Source organism: Stigmatopora argus, chromosome 13 (assembly GCF_051989625.1).
Source record: "Stigmatopora argus isolate UIUO_Sarg chromosome 13, RoL_Sarg_1.0, whole genome shotgun sequence".
Taxonomy (NCBI): Eukaryota; Metazoa; Chordata; class Actinopteri; order Syngnathiformes; family Syngnathidae; genus Stigmatopora; species Stigmatopora argus.
The window spans coordinates 8893835-8915398 of record NC_135399.1 but is presented as its reverse complement, the minus strand read 5'-3'; the positions used below and the strand labels follow the sequence as shown (position 1 = coordinate 8915398).

The 21564-nt window shown below is 41.2% G+C and overlaps 2 protein-coding genes across 9 annotated transcripts in view; one reads left to right on the top strand and one right to left on the bottom strand.

Moving 5' to 3' along the window:
• ttf2 (transcription termination factor, RNA polymerase II) overlaps positions 1–21547 on the top strand; it is a 75510-nt gene extending 53963 nt beyond the window's left edge. Inside the window, exons 6-34 of one of the 7 annotated variants that reach the window (XM_077617873.1) lie at positions 883–1137; positions 2947–3197; positions 3827–3985; positions 4385–4792; positions 6864–7087; positions 7198–7406; positions 7988–8081; positions 8418–8689; positions 9984–10176; positions 10276–10381; positions 10611–10697; positions 10795–10864; positions 11588–12685; positions 12799–13027; positions 13706–13936; positions 14342–14473; positions 14720–14870; positions 14944–15037; positions 16432–16622; positions 16700–16853; positions 16931–17022; positions 17581–17666; positions 18425–18567; positions 19152–19328; positions 19534–19592; positions 20153–20309; positions 20401–20483; positions 21220–21294; positions 21353–21547. In XM_077617873.1, the coding sequence (XP_077473999.1) occupies positions 10149–10176; positions 10276–10381; positions 10611–10697; positions 10795–10864; positions 11588–12685; positions 12799–13027; positions 13706–13936; positions 14342–14473; positions 14720–14870; positions 14944–15037; positions 16432–16622; positions 16700–16853; positions 16931–17022; positions 17581–17666; positions 18425–18567; positions 19152–19328; positions 19534–19592; positions 20153–20309; positions 20401–20483; positions 21220–21294; positions 21353–21497 (3588 nt within the window). In that variant the 5' untranslated portion in view covers positions 883–1137; positions 2947–3197; positions 3827–3985; ... (4 more) ...; positions 8418–8689; positions 9984–10148 and the 3' untranslated portion in view covers positions 21498–21547. Of the gene's footprint in view, positions 1–882; positions 1138–2246; positions 3198–3826; positions 4793–6863; positions 7088–7197; positions 7407–7457; positions 8082–8417; positions 8690–9983; positions 10177–10275; positions 10382–10610; positions 10698–10794; positions 10865–11587; positions 12686–12798; positions 13028–13705; positions 13937–14341; positions 14474–14719; positions 14871–14943; positions 15038–16431; positions 16623–16699; positions 16854–16930; positions 17023–17580; positions 17667–18424; positions 18568–19151; positions 19329–19409; positions 19593–20152; positions 20310–20400; positions 20484–21219; positions 21295–21352 lie in introns of those variants that run through there. The other 6 variants (XM_077617872.1, XM_077617874.1, XM_077617875.1 and 3 more) reach the window with 6 other exon arrangements.
• cpap (centrosome assembly and centriole elongation protein) lies at positions 534–9682 on the bottom strand. 2 transcript variants are annotated; one of them, XM_077617883.1, is made up of 19 exons: positions 9514–9682; positions 9172–9325; positions 8381–8662; positions 8133–8280; positions 7942–8014; positions 7731–7824; positions 6885–7391; positions 5786–6362; positions 5567–5699; positions 4607–4772; positions 4407–4538; positions 4220–4321; positions 4028–4118; positions 3821–3963; positions 3660–3737; positions 3037–3177; positions 2881–2965; positions 2520–2640; positions 534–1121 (listed from the first exon to the last, which is right to left on the bottom strand). In XM_077617883.1, exons 2-19 carry the CDS (start codon positions 9190–9192, stop codon positions 929–931), a joined length of 3087 nt encoding a protein of 1028 aa, XP_077474009.1. In that variant the 5' UTR covers positions 9193–9325; positions 9514–9682; the 3' UTR covers positions 534–928. The 2 variants fall into 2 exon arrangements, with proteins under 2 accessions (XP_077474009.1, XP_077474010.1); XM_077617884.1 differs by lacking the exon at positions 9172–9325.
• Positions 21548–21564: the final 17 nt, after the last annotated feature.

The following is a 21564-nucleotide window of genomic DNA, read 5'->3' as shown; positions in this document are numbered from 1 at the left end:
GAAAAAAATATTTTTTGTTGGAACAAGAGTTCCTGTTCAGCATTACTTAGGGGTGTTATTGACCTGAAAATATTTTTTTTTTTACGTGTTTTATATTTTACACTTAGTCATCCACATGTAGTTTTTCCTGCTTGAATTGATGTCATTAAATTATATCTTAAGAGGGTAAAGTCAATTTTGTCAGTTTTGTGTGAAAACAATCATTTTACAAAAATTGATTTGTAATATTATGACCAAATTGAGTTCATTTGAATACTTTCGATTTAATTTGAACTTCTAATTGTAATAAGACTGACATAATTTTACTATCGTCCCATTTTTATTGGAAAGTTACAATTTGACATGTACATTTATTACTATGTGACAGTTATGATCAAAGTGCTACGGATTGATTGCATTTTGAGCACTTCCAAAGGAAAAGAAGCAAATGTTTTATTTTTTAAAAATCCATTGAGTGTAATTTGAATAGAAAAAAATGGCAACAAAAAAATGTCAACATAATTTATTGAGTGTAAAACAGTAATAATAGTTATTTTTCACAAATTTTATGCAGAATGCATTTTGTTGTCATTTTTGACAAACCCTGAAAAGCATATTTACAGGAATGAGCTCAAACATTACAAGAATACAAAGTTGCAATGTATTTTTAGTATAATGAACATTAAGTTAACATTACAAACATTAATTACTACAAGCATAAATTTAATTGAAACTAATTTGAACATTCATTTTTTTACATGTTATCTTACACAACTTCCACACCTGGAAAAAAAACTACGTAATTCTCTTGACATTAGAAATCAATTTTCGTTTACATTTTCCTAACATTTTTTTTTCCTTTTGGTGTGGCTGTAACATTCCTTGCTGATAATTTTTTTACAGATGAAGGCTCCTTGTGTTGGGTTGCAGCCGGCACATCGTTTTGCGTTTATGGCCGCTTGTCCATTAGCACGTTCCCCTGCTCGTCTTTGACGCGCAGCCGTCCGTCAGGATATCGTGTCTCCTGCCGTCCGTCGGCGTAGACGGTCTTCACCGTCCCGTCGGGGTACTCTCGCCTTTTGTACTCTGCCGTGTGCACCTCCTTCTGGCCCGTGATGAAATGGATCTCCTTAGTGCCATCCCTGCTGGCCACAAAAGGTACGTCGCCATTTTTGTGAACAGTCATTTTGCTTTAGCAAGGTCATAACTTTACGTGAACACATTTATACATTTCGTTATTTAGAGAAATTGAACTTGTGAATTACTAAATTACTCATTGGCCGCCATTGATGGCGATGAACCAATGTTCATTCGCCTGCTCGTGACCGGACGATTCGCCGAAAGACGTTTCGCCGACGGACGTTTCGCCGAAGCGGGATTCGCGCGCTCGCCCCGCCCCCGGATCGTGTGTGTGTACATGTTTTTCAACTTCGGCCCGCGGGCCATATACAGCCCGTTACAGATAACATTCATTTAGGAATAACAAGGGCATGTACTGCTCCCCGCTGGACATATTTCTAAATACAAGTACGTACTACAATATGCTGCCAATTTTTATATTTTTTATTTTATCCTTGCGTTTAAAGTAGCAGCCATTTGGACACAATGTAATTTATCAAAGCTGGGGATTGATGTCTGACACTGAGAAAAAACAACACTAGAAGACTTCTGTGAAATTCTAAGTGCCTTGGACAGACTAGAGGGCTTAGAGAACAATACCTGAAAATGCTATGGATCACATTTTTACTTCTAGTTTAATTTTAAATAATTTACCATTATTTTAGGAAATATATATTCAAAATGATTTGATGAGAACCTTAATTCAAAGATTAATCTAAACGTTTTCTATGCTGGTGTAAATTTTCTGGATTTACAATTTCATTACAGTAGTACTTACTGTTACTACGACTTCATTTTCTCTATTTCTTCTGTCACGTACTGTTCTGCATGATCTCCAAATGGCTACTACTTTAAACGCAAGGATAAAATAAAAAATATAAAAAATTGGCAGCACATTGTAGTACGTACTTGTATTTAGAAATATGTCCAGCGGGGGGCAGTACATGCCCTTGTTATTCATAAATGAATGTTATCTGTAACGGGCCGTATATGGCCCGCGGGCCGAGGTTGAAAAACATGTACACACACAATCCGGGGGCGGGGCGAGAGTGCGAATCCCGTTTGGGCGAAACGTCCGTTTGGCGAACTGTCCATCGACCAAACGTCTTTCGGCGAATCGTCCGAGTACCTTCGCTGCTAGGCCTCCCATTTTAAATGGATCGGACATCCACAGGAATATGAATAGCCACTTATAATTAATTGGACGTCTATCATCGTCACTCAGGTTTAAACAATCAACGTTGCCATTGACCCTTTTCTCCCGCTTAATTGACAAATGTATTTTATTTTAAATGTAATGAAATAGATTTAAAAAATGAATTTATTTTGAGGTGGGTAAAAATAAGTTGATGTTGATTTACGCGAATGACATTCCAATTCACTTTAAATGCATCCTACAAATGAGTAACAATTGCGTGTACGTTTTAAGTTGCACAACGGTTCCGTCCGTCATGACGCTCTCCTCGCTGCCATCCGCGTAAAGAGTCTTCACCGTCTGGTCCGCAAACGTGATTTCCTTACTGCCGTCCGGGAAGTGTTTCTCTGTAAACAAAATGAATTTGACCTCAGTACTTCATATTCCATTCATAGCCTGCAAGTTTGATTAGGAGATAAACAAATCCCATAATTCATTCTTGACTTATCTTAAGCAAAAACACAAATACCATAACTTTCCATAAGTATCACCTCTAGACGATGCCCGTATCATATCATGACTTCACCTTCGGTAGTGAAAAAGTATACCATATGTAAAGCATTATTGTTTGTTGATGATGTGCTGACCCGTCTGGTTGTTGGGGAAGTGCAGGACCTCCATTCCATCCGGGTATGTGATGTGTGTCGTCTTAGTGTCCAAGTAGTAGTACAGCTAGGGAACACAGAACAACTGTTCAAGAGAGCAAATCGGAAGGCGCCAAGCATCCAACGAGCGGCACTCACCACCCTCTGGTCGGCCATCACCTCCTTGATATCGCCGTTGAAGAAAGTTATTTTGATGCTGGAGCCGTCACGCGACACTTCCTTCTTGGTGCCGTTGGGGAACAAGATCACGCGCTCGCCACCCACCAGGACTTTCTCCACCTATGAGATACGCCTCTTATGTAAGTCATTTTATGACCTTACCTCAAATTGTCACCGTACACTTTGATGTTGTGTTGGCTCGAATATAAGACGACCCCCTGTTTTTCAAGACTCAAGTTTGGAAAAAAGACTTTTTGAACTCCAAATTCAAATTTTATACACAAAATAATGACACTACATCTGAAAAAAATGATTATAACAGTATTATCAAGAGAAAAAGCATGTTATTTTGCCTCATTCATCTAACCAATAGTATGTTGGCGATCGACGTAATGAGCACCCCTGTTTTAGGGCCACCTTCATCCATGATTCAAATCTCCAATGTGGTAAGATTTGAGTATGCAATCACCAGTAATTGCATAAACTGCTGTCAGTAACTTTACCAGGTTATTATAAGACTTTCTAAACCTACAATTGCTACTTCTTGCGTAAAATATTGAATGTTTTGCCTTACAAATGTAAGAATTGCTAACTGTTGTTACCTTTCCGTCAGGATGATTAATGACTTCCGAAAGAGATTCTGTCTCACTGCTCTCTGCTTCATTCGACTTGCTTGAAATCTGAATTCATCACAATATATTAATTATGAATGTACTTTTAACGGTGCAATTCAAAGAAAAAGTATCAAAACGCCATCTCCTACCAACAGGCTGCTTTCCGTGGGTTCTTCAACTTGGGATTTCTCCTTGGTGGCCGTTTCCTTTTCTTCTGAAATTTGTCTAGGCGAGGAGGATGGTGATGGAGAGGAGGCCTCTGTTGTCTTTTTCAGGTTGCTCTTCTTCATCCCTACACGCAGTCTTCATGTAAGGTAGTCATTTTCAAACCTTAAGTCTTTTCAAGATATCCTTACCTTTGCGCACTTGTGCAGCGGAGTTGCCTTTAGTAGGCGCTGCATTGCTGCCATTTGAAGGGTTGACATTCCCTCTCGAGTCCAGTGGATTCTAAAAGATTTTGGGGGGCCGTTACACTAAAGTAATATGCTGCAACTGACAGTAACACACATGCAATCCAGGCGTATGATTTTATAAAGTTATTTACTCACAGCAAAAGTCACTTTAGTCACATGAGGCGCACGTTTGATGTCTTTGTCTGCGTTAGCCGAGTTCTTCATGGCACTCAGACGAAGTTTCTCCAACATGTGCACCTGAAAAAAAAAGCATTGTTGGGAAAAAAACATTCTGGAGGAAATGTTTCTGTACATTTTTAGTTGCCGAGGCGGCGGCACTGACTTCGTCTCTCAGCTCTTTGTTCTCCTGTGCAAGCGTCTCCATCTGCTGGCGAAGGCGATTTTGAGCGGCCGACCAGCGACTCTCCTTCTTGCGCAGGTCATCCTGCGCGCAGCTCAGCTGTTGCTTCAGAGCCTCGGGAAGCGACATCACGTTAATCCAGACGCTCACGTGTCCCTTAGAAAGCACGGAATTGCGTTTACCTGTATCTCCTCACGTTCCTTTTTGTCAGGCACGGCTCGGGCGGCCACGGCGTGTCTCTCGAAGACTTTACGTTCGCGCTGAAGCTTCTTGGTTTCTTCCCGCTTGTACTCTTCAAAGTGAGCCAACTGCTGAGTGCGCTGCTGCTCCCACGCTAGCGTCTCCTTCCTGGAGTACCAAACATAAAGGTAGGGTTATCTAACTCATTCACGCTTTCCTTCCATTAAGTCTCCCAATCCATATCCTAGAAATATGACAATGGATTCATATTATTAACTATACACAGGAAATTAATTGATACTAATGGGACTGAAAGATTGCCGCACCCTTAACATTGCCTTAAAATTGCTGAATTTTGCAATTTCTCGCGTATAAGCCTCCCCGATTCACAATTTTCAGCCGTACACTTGATTCAGTCTTTTTTTTGTTACAAATATGGCTTATATGCAAGAAAATACTTGTACTCTTTGACTTCCACTGACAGCGCTTGACGTCGTGACTGGGAGGGTCGAATAATTCGTATTTTTTGACAAAATCAGCACTTCAGTCTCTTCTCATTTGAATGGATTTGACGTCTATTGATGTCAATAGTTTGTTTTCAATATCAATTTCCCCCCATTTAACCTCCTAATTCCCAGTAGTTCAAATTTCTCCTCTGTAGAGGACATTTGTAAGCCTAAATATCTCCCACCCAGTGCATCCAATCGGATTAACTCCTTTTGTGCTCTATAGAGGACATTGATACCAGATTGCAGTATTCCAATTACTTCACATAGATTGGGGAATTTCAAAATAAATGTGATTGAACAACATTTTCTTTCCTGATCTAAAGATGACTTGAATAGTCCTATTTACCACTGTCCCCGAAAGGGCTAAAAAAGGCATACCAGAAACCAAAAAATCTTGCAAAAATCCCAATCTGCAATTTTGATAGCTGGTATTAATCTCTTATGACTGCTCACTTGAGGTTGTCCTGGATCTTTTCGTTTTCCTGTCGGAGCTTGGCCAGCGCCGCGTTCTCTTTCTTGAAGTGCTCGATTTCCAACTCTAGCTCGACCAGTCGTTCCCTCAACTTTGTCGACTGGATCTGCTGCACTATTTGGTAAATACACAATTTAATCATTGATTTTATTTTCGTTAGGTAGTACGTACGCCTGGGACTTCAATTTAGTCTTTCTCACCCTTCTCGTCTGCCTTGTCACTGGCTGAAGGTGAGCTGTCGTCAGTCGCGAGAGGAGGTGCATTCTGGGTCTTTGTCTTGAACAGTTTCCTCATGAGTTTAGAGGATGGAAATTGAGGCGGGGCAGGAGCGGGAGGCTCTGGATTTCCCGTTTCTGCAGTTATGGCCTCGGCGCTGACCACCGTGTCATCTCCGTCGTCGTCCCATGTGTTGTCGTCGTCGAACACGACTCGGTCAGCTGTGGCGTCTTCGTCGTCCTGTAGCGTTGAGTCGCCCTCGTCGTAGCTGTCGCCGATGCTGCTGACCGAATCTTCGCTGTCGCCATCTTGGTAGGAGCGCTTATCGTATGGAGCCTGCGTTGCCGCGGGAAAGCAAAGGTCGTTGGAAAAAACTGGAGCCTCCGCCGTTTTGGGCTCCTTTTTATCAGCGGGAGCGTCTTCCTTGTCACGGGAGTTCGTCTCAGGGCTACGTCGCTGCTCTCCAGCTACAGGCGATTTGACGGGTGTGGATGAGAGTCGTCTCTGGTGGAGGCCAACCACACTAAAGACCTTGCGCTTTTCACGGTCCATCTGCAAAATCTACATGTCCCAACACAGACAACATTTAGAAAATTATGAACTCTTTTTGGTCACGAACTACATACCATCTTTTCTCGCATTTAAGCCGTATTTGTAACTGAAAAAAAATGACTGAATCTAGGGTATAGCTTATATGCACACAAGACCTGCTATAGATGTCAGCAAATTAACATTTACTATTTGTTGGTTATTTTCTGTTTTGCAGTAAGAAAACAACCATTACCGGATGAATTAATTCCTTATGATATTGATCCTAATAACGTGCTTTTGATTCATGAATACTCAGAAATACCACGTGTGATGATTTTTCTTAGGATTTTCCCTTCAAAGTAACACATTTGTACTCCCTGTTAAAACCATGAATATGGAGGTGAAAATTGTGAATCGGGGTGCGGCTTATACGCGAGAAATTGTAAATTTCAATGATTTGAAGGCAATTTTAGGGCTCATACGCGGCTTATATGCAAGTAAATATGTTACAATTTAATTTCCCTTTGACAGGTCGGTGATGACAATCCTCACCTTGGTGACAAACGAGGAGTTAGAGGAAAAGGAGAGCTCCTCTGCTGCTCGCTCCAAGAGCTCAAACTCTCCCAGCTCCATGTTCTCCAGATGGGGGTCCCTCTGCCAACTCTGCAGCTTTTCCACCAAAGACATCTCGGGGATTCCCCGCGGGACTCTGGGCGACTCTGCCGGCACGAGCGCCGTCTTCGTCGCGGGGGGAGGTTTGTCTGTCCTCTCCTCCCTGCCAGTGTTTTGGCTCTGGTGGCATCCCAATACTTTGGTCCCCGTCGTTTTATTCCCGAGCCTTGTGTTTCTTTTGTCTCTTGAGCAGTTCTCCTTGTTCATGACGACGGTTATACGCTGCATAGGAGGACGCCGGGGCAACTCAGAGTTGCTGGACGGTTCGGGACCTGTTTTTGAATCCACTTTGAGAAGCGAGGCCTTGCTGGTAAATCGAGACAAGCCCTGACCTCGCCTCAGAAAAGCCCGTTTAGGGGGGCCTGCCGACTGCCCGCCATCTGGATTCTGTCAACAGAACAGGTCATATTTTCATTTCTCACAATTTTTTGCCGTGGGGTCTAATGTACTTTTTTTTTCCTTTTGGGAAGTCAGAGCATGGGTGACAAGGCTGTTGGGAAAAAAATACTTCAGACTCTTTATTAAATAAATGTGACATCTAAGATACCTGAGAATTTATGAGTTAATTTTGTGACTCAGGGTTTTCATATGGAAATAACATTAATGAGAAAAATCTGGGAAAAAAAGAAATCTAGCATGTAAATGAAGAGATGTTTTGGGATTCCTAATGATTCAAATACCATGACTTCCTCTTTGTGAATATAAATGTTTCTAAGGCTGTCTTACCTGTTGTTTCTGGGCAGAGTTCAACCTCTGCTCCTCTAACATCAGCTGGTCTTCCAACAACTTCTCAAATGGTTGCTTGCTTGCTTGGATTGGTCTATAAACAAATTGAACGACTAACGTGAATAATGTATACCGGATTAAAACTGCTTGTAAAATGTAGCTGTCATATAAAGTCATGTACAAAAAGTAGGAAAATAACTCATCATTTTACCTGTCTGATAGCATTTCTTCTTGTCCGTTGTCGTGGTTTTCTCTAGGCGTAGAAAAACCATCATGCTTTGAGCCTGCGGGACCAACACAAACTTCAAAATCCATCGGAAATTGTACTTTCCCATTACCACATTACAGTAAGTAAGTGTACAGCCAATCCTGTAATTCTGTAAATCTATTCAAGCCACTCACCTTCTTTTCCAGCTATTTCAACGCCATTTTGAGCACTTTGTGGTAGTGTGAGTGTATCCTCCTCTTGTAGTCTCTGGAGATTACTGCTGTGGTTCTCCACCCAGTCAGAGTTTAGCTGCTTCTTTAATTGCTGCTGCCACCGTCTCAACTGTAGGAACCAATGAAGAATATTTGATACCGAGCTATAAAATTTAGAAACACTATTAGACAACTGTCATTTGGATTGCACACTTAAATATTATGAATACCTGATCCAGTTTATCTACAGTAGATTGATGGGAGTAGTTGCTCATCTCTTCTTTACCAGTTTTCCCGGACGGCGTGCTCTCAACAGACATGTAGCTGCTGTCCAACGAAGCTGCAATTGGGACAAAGTCATCCGTCTCTGGCAATCCGGCGGCTCCCAGCAGAGAGTCTGGATTCAGAATCACGCCGGCCTCGGTGATGCTCGGCGTCCAGCGGGCCGTAACGTCCGACGGCAAGTACGGGAGCCCGGCAATGGAAGAGGAGGACATGATACTGTCGCCGCCCTGCATCCAGAATTTCAGGGACATGAGGTATGTATGGTTGGTAACGTCAATCTGAAATGTAACTGGTTACGTATAACAGTCTTAAAGCTTTGGAGCGATTACCGGTCCTTTCAGTAAGGTGGCCAAAAAGTAGGACACTTTTTGACATTTAGTGAGGAAAGAAAGATTGCAACATCTGACTTGAGCGTTCTTCCCACAACAACACTATTTTGAAGCATAATGCGATGTGATCCAACGGAAGAGACATGGGTGCTCAAAACATTTTTTGCTCCAAAATCTACTTTTCAAGGAGCCAACATTGCAAGATCAACTTTTTTTTTCTTCCCAAAAAATAAATGCAGCAATAAAAATCCCACTTCTTAATAGGGGAACAGCACAATGTAAAGTACCAAAGAGAAAACATCTAAAACTACATGACATTTGTGGTGGAAGTTTGTTTTAAATATTTTATATTGCGTAGAAAAATATTTTAGGGTATTTACAATATTTGAAAAGACAAAAAGGCTCACCACAAACAACAACAATTGCATTCAACTCAGTGTGTTGCGTTCAGGTACCACTTGAAAATGTAGGAAATATGAGTCTCCTGTTGGACTCGGTGCCAAAGGCAGGACGAAGCATTAAAATGAAGGACTGTCCTGCATAAATCTGGGCGTAAAATCCCTGTCAAGGACAGTGAATAAATTAGTACTATACACATTAGATATCAAAATTTAACCTCAACTCATTTGACAGAAAAAAACTTTAAAGTGATTTCGAATCCGAGGGCGTCGCTCTTTAAAACTACTTCAAAAGCTTGACACCATTAAAAGTGTCTCCCAACACATACTGAGACGCGATCAAGGTTGTACCTTCAACGCAGACGAGTTGACTTAGGCGCCGGCGTTGAAAACGTGGTGTTTAAACCTCTTTCAAATCTAAAAAGACAAACTTGACAAACTTGCCGCCATGTCAAAACAAAGCCCGCGAGAGCGATGGAGACCGGAGCGAATTCTCTCCGATTAGACCAAAGTCGGCAGCACCGCCTGCTGGCCGGAGGGTAAATTGGGGGCTAATTATTTGTAATTGTACTGTATATTGTGGTGGTCGAATTATCTTCAAGATAACTAGCAAGCATTTGAGAAATACAATTGACCTAAATTAACTAGGCTTTGCTTTCGGTCTTTAAGTAATCCTTGTAATTATAAAAGCATTTTTCTTTAATGCATTTCACCAAAAAAACATACATTTTTACGGTTAATGAATTGGCACGCCACGTAAATATTATTTAAACAAACTAAAATGTTTTCATGAACAATGTACGTATTCTTTTTATTTTCAGGAAATTCAACGACACATGGTCATGCCATTTGGATGGCTACTTTTACACCGAAAGGCATACACTACACTTCCGTTTGGCGATCGCCGTGATTGGTCGATACAAAATAACTGTATATGACACGAAAATGTTAAATTTCGTTTCCGACTTCTAGACATTGGATCTGATATGGATAAAGTGACATGTAATACCCACGGTAAGTTGTTAAAATACGCCTTAACCGGGAAAACTTTGTGGTTTCTTTTGACATAGCTATGTTTTCTGGAGTTTACAGTTTGGAAACATTGTATTTCAGGTGGCGTTTGTATGCTTAAGACTGGTGTTAAAGATGGACCTAACAAAGGCAAAAGCTTCTACATCTGTGTGGACAAGCGTGGCTGTGATTTCTCTAAAACAACCAGGTAGTATGTTTGATGTGTCTCTTTAAGCGTATTTCTGATCTATTAACCAATGGGCTCCCATTGACAGCGCTAGACGTCCAATCCATTTTGACTGGAAGAACATTGGCTTCCACTATCCCAGTCAAAATGGATTGGACATGACTGAAACAAGTGCATTCCCTGCAAGTTGAAATGAATTGGTTGTCAATGTCAGCCAGTGAGTTAAACGTACATCCTGTTTTTCCCTCAGCATTTCACCATCGCACTGCATCAATCATGAAGACGCCACGGTTGAGCTCCAAGCGTTGACCTACAGTCCACATCACGAGTGCCACAGGTGAGTGGGTGGTATTTTACTACGAGGCATCCACGCATAACCCAATCAACATCTCTTTATGTTCAAATATTCCTTTGTTCTGAATTTCATGCTTTAGGTTGTACTACAGGTGCATTGTGGGTAAGAAAGCAGGGCAGCGATGGTGTGGAAACGTGCCTTGGACTGTGGTAAGATCAAGTAGCTGTGAAATAACTTCGGGTGTGATACTTTGTATTCCCCGCCAACAATTGATATGGTTTTAAACCTGTGTCACTTACTAAAGTCTCTTAAGAGAGAGAATCTTTTATTTTTTTAATAAACAAGAATGCAATAAAATATTGTTTCTGTATTTTTTCACAGAATCATTTTCATAGTCTGTGAGAAAGACCTTAAGAGTTTACAGATTGTCCAGAAAAGTGCAAAAATAAATATAGTTTATGTTACCATACCCACGTTTGCCTACAGTGTTTTTGGAAAGAAATAATATTAATTTAAAAAAAGTGTCATTGACAGGACCTTAGGAACTATGACTTTGATGTGATATTACTTAACAAGACTTAAAAGGAGAAATCATGAAATTCAGTTTGAACAAACAAAAAAGGCAGTGCAATGACAGATCTAGGATATGTTTGTCCTCGTATGAACTAATAGATGTCACCATTGCACTTCAAACCGTATCACTAAATAAAGTTACAATACGGTTAGAATATGTATACTTTTCATACTGTCTTTAACAGTACTGTTTATGCCTGGTGGCCCACCAGCCTTTATACAGCAATGGTTAAAACCAAGTAAGAAGCCAGCTTTTTAAAAGAATGAAAAACAAAAACTTGTTTTTCACATGTTCATCACAAAACTATGGAAACATGGATACAATTGGTAAATATTGTCTATATCTCAATGTTTTGCAGCCTGAGAATGAGGATGAACAGCGAGACAAACGGGCACCGGCTTCCTGCCTGCCACCAGTCCGAAACCCTTTCAAGGCACCAGAAAAAGTGGACCAAGAATCTGAGTGGAGGAAGATGCAAAAACCCAGTAAGAGAAAAGACAAAATTGACAACAAAAGTAAAGGAGAAGAAAGTGAAGATGAGAGTGGAGTTGGCACTCTTCCAGATGAAATCTATGGAAATAAATGTCTTCCAGCAAGGAAAATATCTGCAGATAAACAAGTTCCTCTGAGCACGTCTGCACCTAAAAGTAATGTGAAGACCACTGACATCTCCACCTCTCAGCCCAAAAGTGACACCAACGGCATTGCTACATCCTTTCCCAAAAGTGAAACGATGTCTTCCGAGGTCTTCATGTTTGCGCCCAAAAGGGAAACGGTCTCCCCCAAAGATAACTGCACCTCTACATCTACACATAAAAGCAACACGGCCCCCTCCACCAATGCTAGACGTCTTCCAGAAGGGATGAAGCTAAAGAAAATAACTGTGGATACAAAACCCGCATCTGTGCCCAAAAATGATACGGAGACCTCCAACGTTTCCACATCTGCGCCCAGAAGACACACGCCTACATCCGTAGATTCTGTAGCGACAGCAAACATCTCTGTGCCGGTGCGCAGAAATGACATGGCCACCCATGAGCCCAAAAGGGAAATTGTCACTTCCAAAAGTCCTCCAGAATCAGATCCATTCTCCCAAACCGTTTCCAAACACGATATGGCCACCACTGTATCTGTGCCCAAAAGTGACACGGACACCCGCAAAGAATCCAAAGCAACAGCAAGTGCCTCTACATCAATTCCCAAAGATGAAATGATTGCCTCAAGAGTTTCTGACAACACACAATGGAGATCCCACCAAAGCAAACAGTGCCAAGATGATGACGACTTGATACTGGTATCTGTGAAGACCCGCCAGAACCCTGTTGTCGCCGTCCAGAAGCCCCTGACCTCCTACCAAGGTTTTCAGCCTGCTTCCAATGTGAACAATGTAAAAGGTCCACTAAAGGACCCCCGCGGGATGCACGATTTGCTTTCCACTCAGCTCAAACAGAAAAAGGTTAGCCGGTACTTTGTGTCAAATAACTGATGCAAATGTTGTTTGCTACATAATTCAGGTTCTAACCTGACAGCCATCATGCATAGCTCCATAACACTTTTCTTGTCTTCAAGGATATCATATCAAAGTTGAACGTGGCAGCGCTGCCCGACAAAGGCGAGCGTCTGAGGACTCAGGTCCGAGAACTGGAGGCCGCGCTGGAGTCTCTCAACCTCGAGCCTTCGGACAAAACGCCGCCCAGTGGCATGGAAGCTAAGCCCATCGGTCGCCCCGTGGGAACTATCTTGATCCCTGCTCCTTCAGCCCCGCCGTCCCAACAACAACCCAACCGAGGTTTCCCCCGTATGTATTGAGTTCAGTATGTTAACACGATTGTCGACGTTATGGTTTTCTTTCCTTTTTATAGACAACGTTGTCACGAAGCGCCTGAGAAATCTCTGTTTAAGTCACTGGCTGGTCCTGACAATGATAGACGAACCAGATCTGCTTTAGAAATGTACTTTGTTCCTTACAGTAACTTGGGCGTATTAGTACTAACAACACGGAAAATCAGGAAACAGATGAATGCTCTTGTTTCTCACGGCCTAGCACTTTCTACAATTACTGCAGTTTGTCTGCTGGCATGTTAAAACACATTTTGTTCACAGGTTCTAACTGGTAATTTGTTTCATCGCACTCGCACATACAGTATGGTAGTCGCCGGACGTTTGGTCGCCGGACGTTTGGTCGCCGGACGTTTGGTCGACCGGACGTTTGGTCGCCGGACGTTTGGTCGCCAGACGTTTGGGTCCGGGCGACCAAACGTCCAGTCACGATACTGTATTGGCCCGAATATAAGACGATCCTGATAACGCAAACCCCTTTTTCCCCAAGACTCAAGTTTGAAAAAAAAAAAAAGACTTTTTGAACACCAAATTCAATTTTTATAGCTTTGACCCAAGCAACAGAAATAGAATGATTACCTGCCAGCAACAAGAAAAAAAATCAGTAACACGATTATTGTTTAATGTTGTTTTGAAGAGCACGAGGCCTATTATGGCGGCCGAATGACAGACAACCGTCTGTTGGCGGTGAAGAACGCCACGTGCGAAGCCATCGACCACCTGCACAAATCGTTGGAGTCCCGCCCGATCGCTGATGCCGAGGCTCCGGACCCCAAAGGGCTCAAGGTGTCCCTGTTGGCCCACCAGAGGCGAGCGCTGGCCTGGCTGCTCTGGAGGGAAACCCAGAAGCCATGCGGAGGCATTTTAGGTAACATTTCAAGAAAGATGCCTTTCATCCCTTTCATACACAAATTAGAAGGATGATTGTTTTTTTAACCTTTATAGTGCTGTCTTTTAACTCGATGGCTCTCATTGACTTGCACCATGACGTCGAATTAATTTTAAATTGGAGCGGCGAATGAATGTTCGTTCCTGCCCTTCCCAGTCAAAATGGACACCCTTTGCTGTCAATGGTCTTCCCTGTTGAATTGAATTGGGGCTCCATTGACCTTTAATGGCATGCAAGGGATTATTTTTAATTGTTGTGTTGTTTTTTTCATACTTTTTTAATGACTAAAAAATAGTCACTTGCTGTAGTGACCACTGTCCTTGAAATGGTTGAATAGGAAATGATTTTTTTTCTTTTTTTAATGGGCTGGATTGGTCGCCTCAGCGGACGACATGGGCTTGGGAAAAACGCTCAGCATGATCGCGCTTCTACTGGCACAGAAGAAGAAGGCGAAGGCAGAAGGGGATGATGACAAGAAGGAAAAGGAGGAGAAGGAGTGCTGGCTCTCAAAGAAGGGTAACCAAGCAGCCTACAAAATATATTTACATTTACCAATCTATAAAAAGAACAAATGCAGTGAATCATGCTAAGCTACGATTTTAAGTAGACAACTATTTTTCCATCAAAACTTGAAAAATACACAAAAAAGGTTGAAATTATAGTTCTTCCTGGGGTAAAAAGAAAGGAATCTTGTACTCCCTAAATAGTTTGAGCATCATCATTTACTAGTTGACTTGTTAACAAGTACAAAATGGCGCTCAGATTCCCGAGTGGTGCCGTCCAGAGGCACCCTTGTCATCTGCCCGGCCTCGCTGGTCCACCACTGGAAGAGGGAGATCGAGCGACATGTTAAGTTGACTCGGCTCAGCGTCTACCTATACCACGGCCCCGAACGTAACAAGGATGCCAGCGTGTAAGCTTACAAAGGCGTAAATACAAGTACTGATAGATTTGGAGTAATGAACAGTGCCGTTTGTGTCTATCAGGCTGGCCCAGTACGATGTGGTGGTGACCACGTATAGTTTGGTGTCCAGGGAAGCACCTGACTTGAAGGTGACGGGCCAAAAGGACAGTGATGTGGTGGGTGAATTTCTAAATTGCAAATACAAAGTACAATTGCTGGAGAAATTCCATGCGAATGCTTTCATGTTGGTCAATAAATGCCCCATTTTGAGACTTTTTTTTTTGGTCAAAACTGTGAGTCACCATTGGCTAAAAAGTGGCAATATGTGAAAAGGTATATTTTCTAGTAAATTGTTGAAATGGGACTATGCATAGATGTAATTTTTTTTGTGTCAGCGGGATTTCGTTTGACATTCTTGACGAGGATTAAGACTGCTAACATTGATCTTTTTTTGAGGATCACTGGGAACCAAATGTTATTTAGTTTGAGTTTTGGTTTAAAGGCAAACATAAGATCCATTGTTTCTTTGTGTTAATTGGAATTCAACATTCCCAGATTTTGTATTTTGATGAGCCATTGATTGGTTTGGGATGGGGGTTAGATTAATCCTTAGTTTTCCCTTTTCGTTTGCACTAAAATTGTGTGTAAATTATGTGTAAACTGTAAATTTATCTGATAGCCTGCCTCTTTCCATACGAGAACCCCTGATTCATCCTTCAAAAAAGTAAAAATTTATTTTTTTCAGCAATTTTTCGCCTCATATATATATACATATATATGTGTATGTGTGTATGTGCATGTGTGTCTGTGTATGTGTGTCTGTGTATGTGTGTATGTGTATGTGTGTGTGTGTATGTGTATGTGTGTATGTGTGTATGTGTATGTGTGTATGTGTGTATGTGTATGTGTATGTGTGTATGTGTATGTGTGTATGTGTATGTGTATGTGTATGTGTATGTGTATGTGTATGTGTATGTGTGTATGTATATATATATACACAATTTGAAGATGGAAGAGGATTAGATTTTGTACTTTTATATATATATTTATATATATATTTATATATACACATATACACATATACACATATACACATATACACATATACACATATACACATATACACATATACACATATACACATATACACATATACACATATACACATATACACATATACACATATACACATATACACATATACACATATACACATATACACATATACACATATACACATATACACATATACACATATACACATATACACATATACACATATACACATATACACATATACACATATACACATATACACATATACACATATACACATATACACATATACACATATACACATACACACATACACATATACACATATACACATGTACACATACACACAACACTGACAATATTTCAATCTCTAAGGAGACAGGAAGGAACCCCCAGAGTTTTGTAAGACTTTTTTCGTAACAGCCATTTTAGGAGCATTGAATGGCATCTCCAACAACATAGTAGCAGTGTCTATTGTGGAATCTTGATGGCATAAAACCATGCGCTTCTTCAGCCAGCAGCAGCGGGCAACTCCCCCCTTCTACGAGTGATGTGGGCTCGTGTGATCCTGGACGAGGCGCATAACATTAAAAACCCCAAGGTGCAGCAGTCCATGGCCGTGTGTCTGGTGAAGGCTTCCGCCCGCTGGGCCATGACCGGCACGCCCATCCAGAACAATTTACTGGACATGTACTCCTTGCTTAAGTAAGCTTCATCTTTATTTTGACCTCCCCCGAGCACATTTCAAAATCCCATCTATCTTTTGTTTTTTTTGTCTGCAGGTTTCTGCGTTGCTCTCCGTTCGACGAATACAAATTATGGAAGGCGCAGGTGGACAACAACTCCAAGCGTGGCCGAGAGCGACTTGATATCCTGACCAGGACTCTGCTTCTGCGACGAACCAAAGACCAGAAGGATTCTCATGGAAAGCCACTGGTACTGTGGTAGCTCACTTGCCTGATTTATTTCAATCTTCCCAGGGGGGAAAAAAATTGTAAACATCTACACAACAGGTGGTGCTTCCTGAACGGACGTGCAAAGTGCATCAACTTGAACTGTCCAAGGACGAGCAGGCGGTCTACGACGTTGTCTTTGATCAATCCAGGTGACACCAAATAGATTACATTTTTTTTTTTTAGATTAGAACTTTATTTCATCCCGTATTCGAGAAATTTCTTGGTTGCAGTAGCAAGACACAAAAGACATTGTAGACCTAGGTAAAAAAAAATGGAGCCACACAGGAAGTTCACAAGGTGGGGACCTTCTGCAGACTGAGACTGAGGTTACCACACAGTCCCTCAGTAGTCTGGAGGTTTTAAAGATCATCTTCCTTGCCTAGATCTTCCTAAATTGTCCTATCACCTAATCAGCAGAAGCGTAGAGGCCTTTAAATGGGAACTTATTTAGCTTATTGGTTGCCATTGACACCCAATTAGGTTTGACTGTGATTGGTTGGCAGCAAGTATCACTGCTTTTTGGAAGAGAAAAAATAAGAACGAAACTCTTTAATGAACTTTAATGCCAGGTTGTTATGAAGTGAAGTACTGATTTAAGAACCACCATTTTCTAGCCTTGAGGTGGCTATTTCAGGATGACTTTGGCCGTTTTATGTGGCGCCTTGAACAGGTAATAAAATGTAAAATGGGACTTATTTTGCCTATAGATCAACTTTGCAGCACTACCTGAATAAGCACCAAGGAAACGAGGTGAAACAAGCGAGCGCTTCTGCGTCCAATCCCTTTGAGCAAGGTATGATTTCAACAAAGATGTGTTTTGAGGTGTTATAGTTGGCCGTGTTTTGTTGGTACTCCTGTCAGGAGTCTGGTCTAAGGCTTAGCATGAAAAATTTAACACGTTGGGTCTGAAGGCTGAAACGACTAATTGATAAAATCGCTAAAAATCTATCATTAAATTTGTTGCCAATGAATTTTATCATCCAAATAATGTTGTTATCAATGTATCGAACCACATGGGGGGAAAATCAAGGTGGAGAAATGGGGGATAAACACACTTGTATACAGTAGGAGGGAGTATGCACCTAAGTCTTTCTTCCAATCTGCCATTAATTAAAATATGTAACATTTAAAGGTAATGATCTGTGGATCGGTGTTCCATATAATGCACTTTTTTCATTGAATTTAAAGTTATTTTTTACTTATTTGTGCTACATTGGTGGTTTGAAGAAAAACTGGTCAATGTTTGTTCAAAGAAGATGAGTCATTGACCATTTATACCAGCACTTTGCTTATGGAGAGAAAATGTCAACCTGCAGTAGTCATTCATTTTGGCTTCATTTTTTTAATTAAAACCGTGTCTAAAACCACTTAACTATAATATATTGTTGTTTATGCCTGATAAAAATATGGCGGTAATAGCAAAAAGTGCCATTTATTTGATCGCTCGGTGACTTCATCATCCGATTGGGCTACCTGCCCATGTATCCATTTTGCGTCTCTCTTTGTTTTAACATTGGTATGTACGTGTCCGTTCCTATTGTTACCCTTCAGTGTCAAAAGAGTTTGGCTTACCCCAGTCCGACCTGCCAGCGTCCTCTTCGACGCAACCTGCTCAAGCCGCTAGCACCGCCCACATCCTGTCGCTGCTGCTGCGCCTGCGACAGTGCTGCTGCCACCCCTCGTTGCTCCAAAAGGTGCGGTATATATTTGAGTACAGTCATACCTTGACATTCGAGCGTCCCAACATCTGAGAAATTTGAGATACGAGGAAAATTCTGAGCCTTGGTTAAAGCACAACATGGTCACATCAATTTTTAAGTGTGTATCGTAAGCAAACTTCATTTAAGTATAAATTATGTTATGTTACATAGTGTCACAAAAGTGTAGCAAACCGAACGTGTCAAGTCTCTCCTCCGTCGTTAGCCGCTAACGTCTGTCTCCAAGGTAAGAACTCTGCACAGTAATGTCACATTTTATTGCAGATCATAACCACTAGATGGGTATTTGTTACTTTGGTAGCGTAGGTGGTTAAGTAGAACAATTAAAACCTGTTTTACCATTGTAATATTCTATTTTAGGTGTTGTTTTTCAGAGGGTGGGAACGGATTAATTTGTCTTTAGTTTATTTTATACGGAAAATTTTGATTTGAGATATGAGTAAATTGACATACGAGCTCGGTCCCGGAACGCATTAAGCTCATATCTCAAGGTATCACTGTATACAAATAACGACCCGACGTGTACTCATTTTTTTTCCTCCCTCCTCTGGCCGGCGCAGACACTGGACTCATCAGAGATGCAAGGCGATGATGTGGTCCTGACCTTGGAAGAGCAGCTCAACGCTCTGTCCCTCACATCCGAACCCTCACCACCAGACGCTGGCGAGCCTATGGTGGCTTTGAACGGGACGAGGTTCCCATCCCGGCTCTTCGATGAAGGCAGCATGAGCAGCAAGGTGAGTCGGCGATTGGAAAGAACCACTAGATGACCGTGACAGTACAAAAAAAGTGAATAAGTTGGCCATTTTTATTCGTAGGAACCATTTTGGAGGAAACTAAACTCACTGCGGGGAAATACAAGCCTAATCATGTTTACAGATTATTTTCCTGTTGTTTTTAGCAATTATATATAGATAAAAAATATTTTTGCTTTTTGGACAGATTTCTGCTATCATTTTTGAGCTGGAGGCGATCCGTGCAAAGGGTGATGATGAGAAAAGGTAACCTTGAGTCAAAAATGGAAGGCCTCAATTATTTGATACATGAATTTTGAGCGATAAATGAATATTTAAAATGTTCTTGTCCTTTTGATCCAGTTAAAGGCTCCGAGTTTAATTGGCTGTGAATTATTTAGTAGTTTTACCTTTAAAGGGTTAATGACATTTTCATTATGGTCCCCAAAAATATTCTATAGTTGACCCCATAATTGGATTTAATTGGAGGTCCAATTAAACTTTTTTAAAAACAACTAGTATTTGTTTTCCTTTTTTGGTTTAATTTGTCAAATTAGTTTAAATTTTAAGTAGAAACAAGGGACATTTTCAGTTTTTTTTTTACAGATACTCTTTAAGAAATATATACATTTTAATGGGAACATATTTACTACTGCTAACTCTTTAATTGCCAGTCTCTTCCAGTCAAAATGGATTGGACATTTAGCATCGTGATTGGCTGCCAGTGAGTTAAATGACTGCTTTATAAATGGTTCATTCCGATTTTCCCATCAGAAAATGGTTTGTACCACTTTTAGAACATATTGACGTGTCTGTTGTTGCCACAGCGTGATCGTATCTCAGTGGACCAGTATGCTCGACATCGTTGCCTACCACCTGAAAAAGATGCGTTTGCGCTATGGCGTCATCTCCGGGAGCGTCAACCCTAAACGCCGCCTTGACCTGGTGGATGAATTCAACAACAACAACCCTAAAGGGATACAGGTGACACATCCAACGTATTATTGGTGGGAATTTCTATCAAGGTGAATGAAATTCACAACTATACATTTTTCTTTCTGTTCACCCGCGGAAGGTTATGTTGATATCGCTGTGTGCTGGTGGCGTCGGCCTCAACCTAGTGGGTGGGAATCACCTCTTCCTCATGGACATGCACTGGTGAGTGGACAGGACATTTCGAGAAGTATTTTCCTTGAATGTGAGCTTCCAATAATTTGCTCAAATTACGGTCAGCGGGGGAACTCGTCTCATTCTGAGAAATACTTCATTCTTGATTTGTTCTTGTTTTATTTTTCATCCGGTATTTTGCGAGACTAATTTGAATGAAGTGAATTGAATTGAATGGAATGCTTTTATTGATATTATATAAGTATAATAAGATTCAAAGCTTCAACACGTAGTGTACAAATGATAACAACAAACAAATAAATAATGATGAATAATAAGTAATTCATAGATAAGTGGTCACATATTTAAGTAGGTAGAAAAGTGGCTTAAGTGACTTGGTCATTTGTGATTCTGATCATATATGCTAAAATGTGTTATCTCAGAATATTTTCTGGGTTTTGTGTTTTTGACCAAAGTATTTTTTTTCTAGTTTTTATTTTTCCCTTAAACTGTTTGGATTTGCCATCCCAATGGTGCAGTGGTCACATGACTTCGGTCCAGGGTGTCGTCTGCCTTTTTCCGTAATTCTGATGGGATGGGCTCCGGCACCCCACGACCCCGACAAAGATAAGCAGTGTTGAAAGTGAACGAGTATTTGTGTATTTGTCATTGAATGCCAGACGCCCATTTTGAAACCTTTAGTTTGAGATCTGGCTCTCGATTAACTCATTGGCTGCCATTGACGGAAATAGACGAGCGAATCGATGTGGTACGTTGCGTTTTTCAGGAACCCAGCCTTAGAGGACCAAGCATGCGACCGAATCTATCGAGTGGGTCAGAAGCGAGACGTCACCATCCACAGGTAGGTGCACTCGGTTAGCGTTGAGCATTTCTCCTTAACAGACTGGAGTTGTTGGCAGGTTTGAGTGCAAAGGCACAGTGGAGCAGAAGATCGCCACACTTCAGGCCACCAAGAAGCAACTGGCCCACAGCGTTCTGTCGGGAACTGGGACCGCTGTCGCCAAGCTCTCCCTGGCAGACCTCAAAATTATTTTTGGAGTGTAGAATCTAAAAAACAAAAAGACAAATTTATTGATTTTACATTATTTCTCATACTTAATATGGTGTTTCC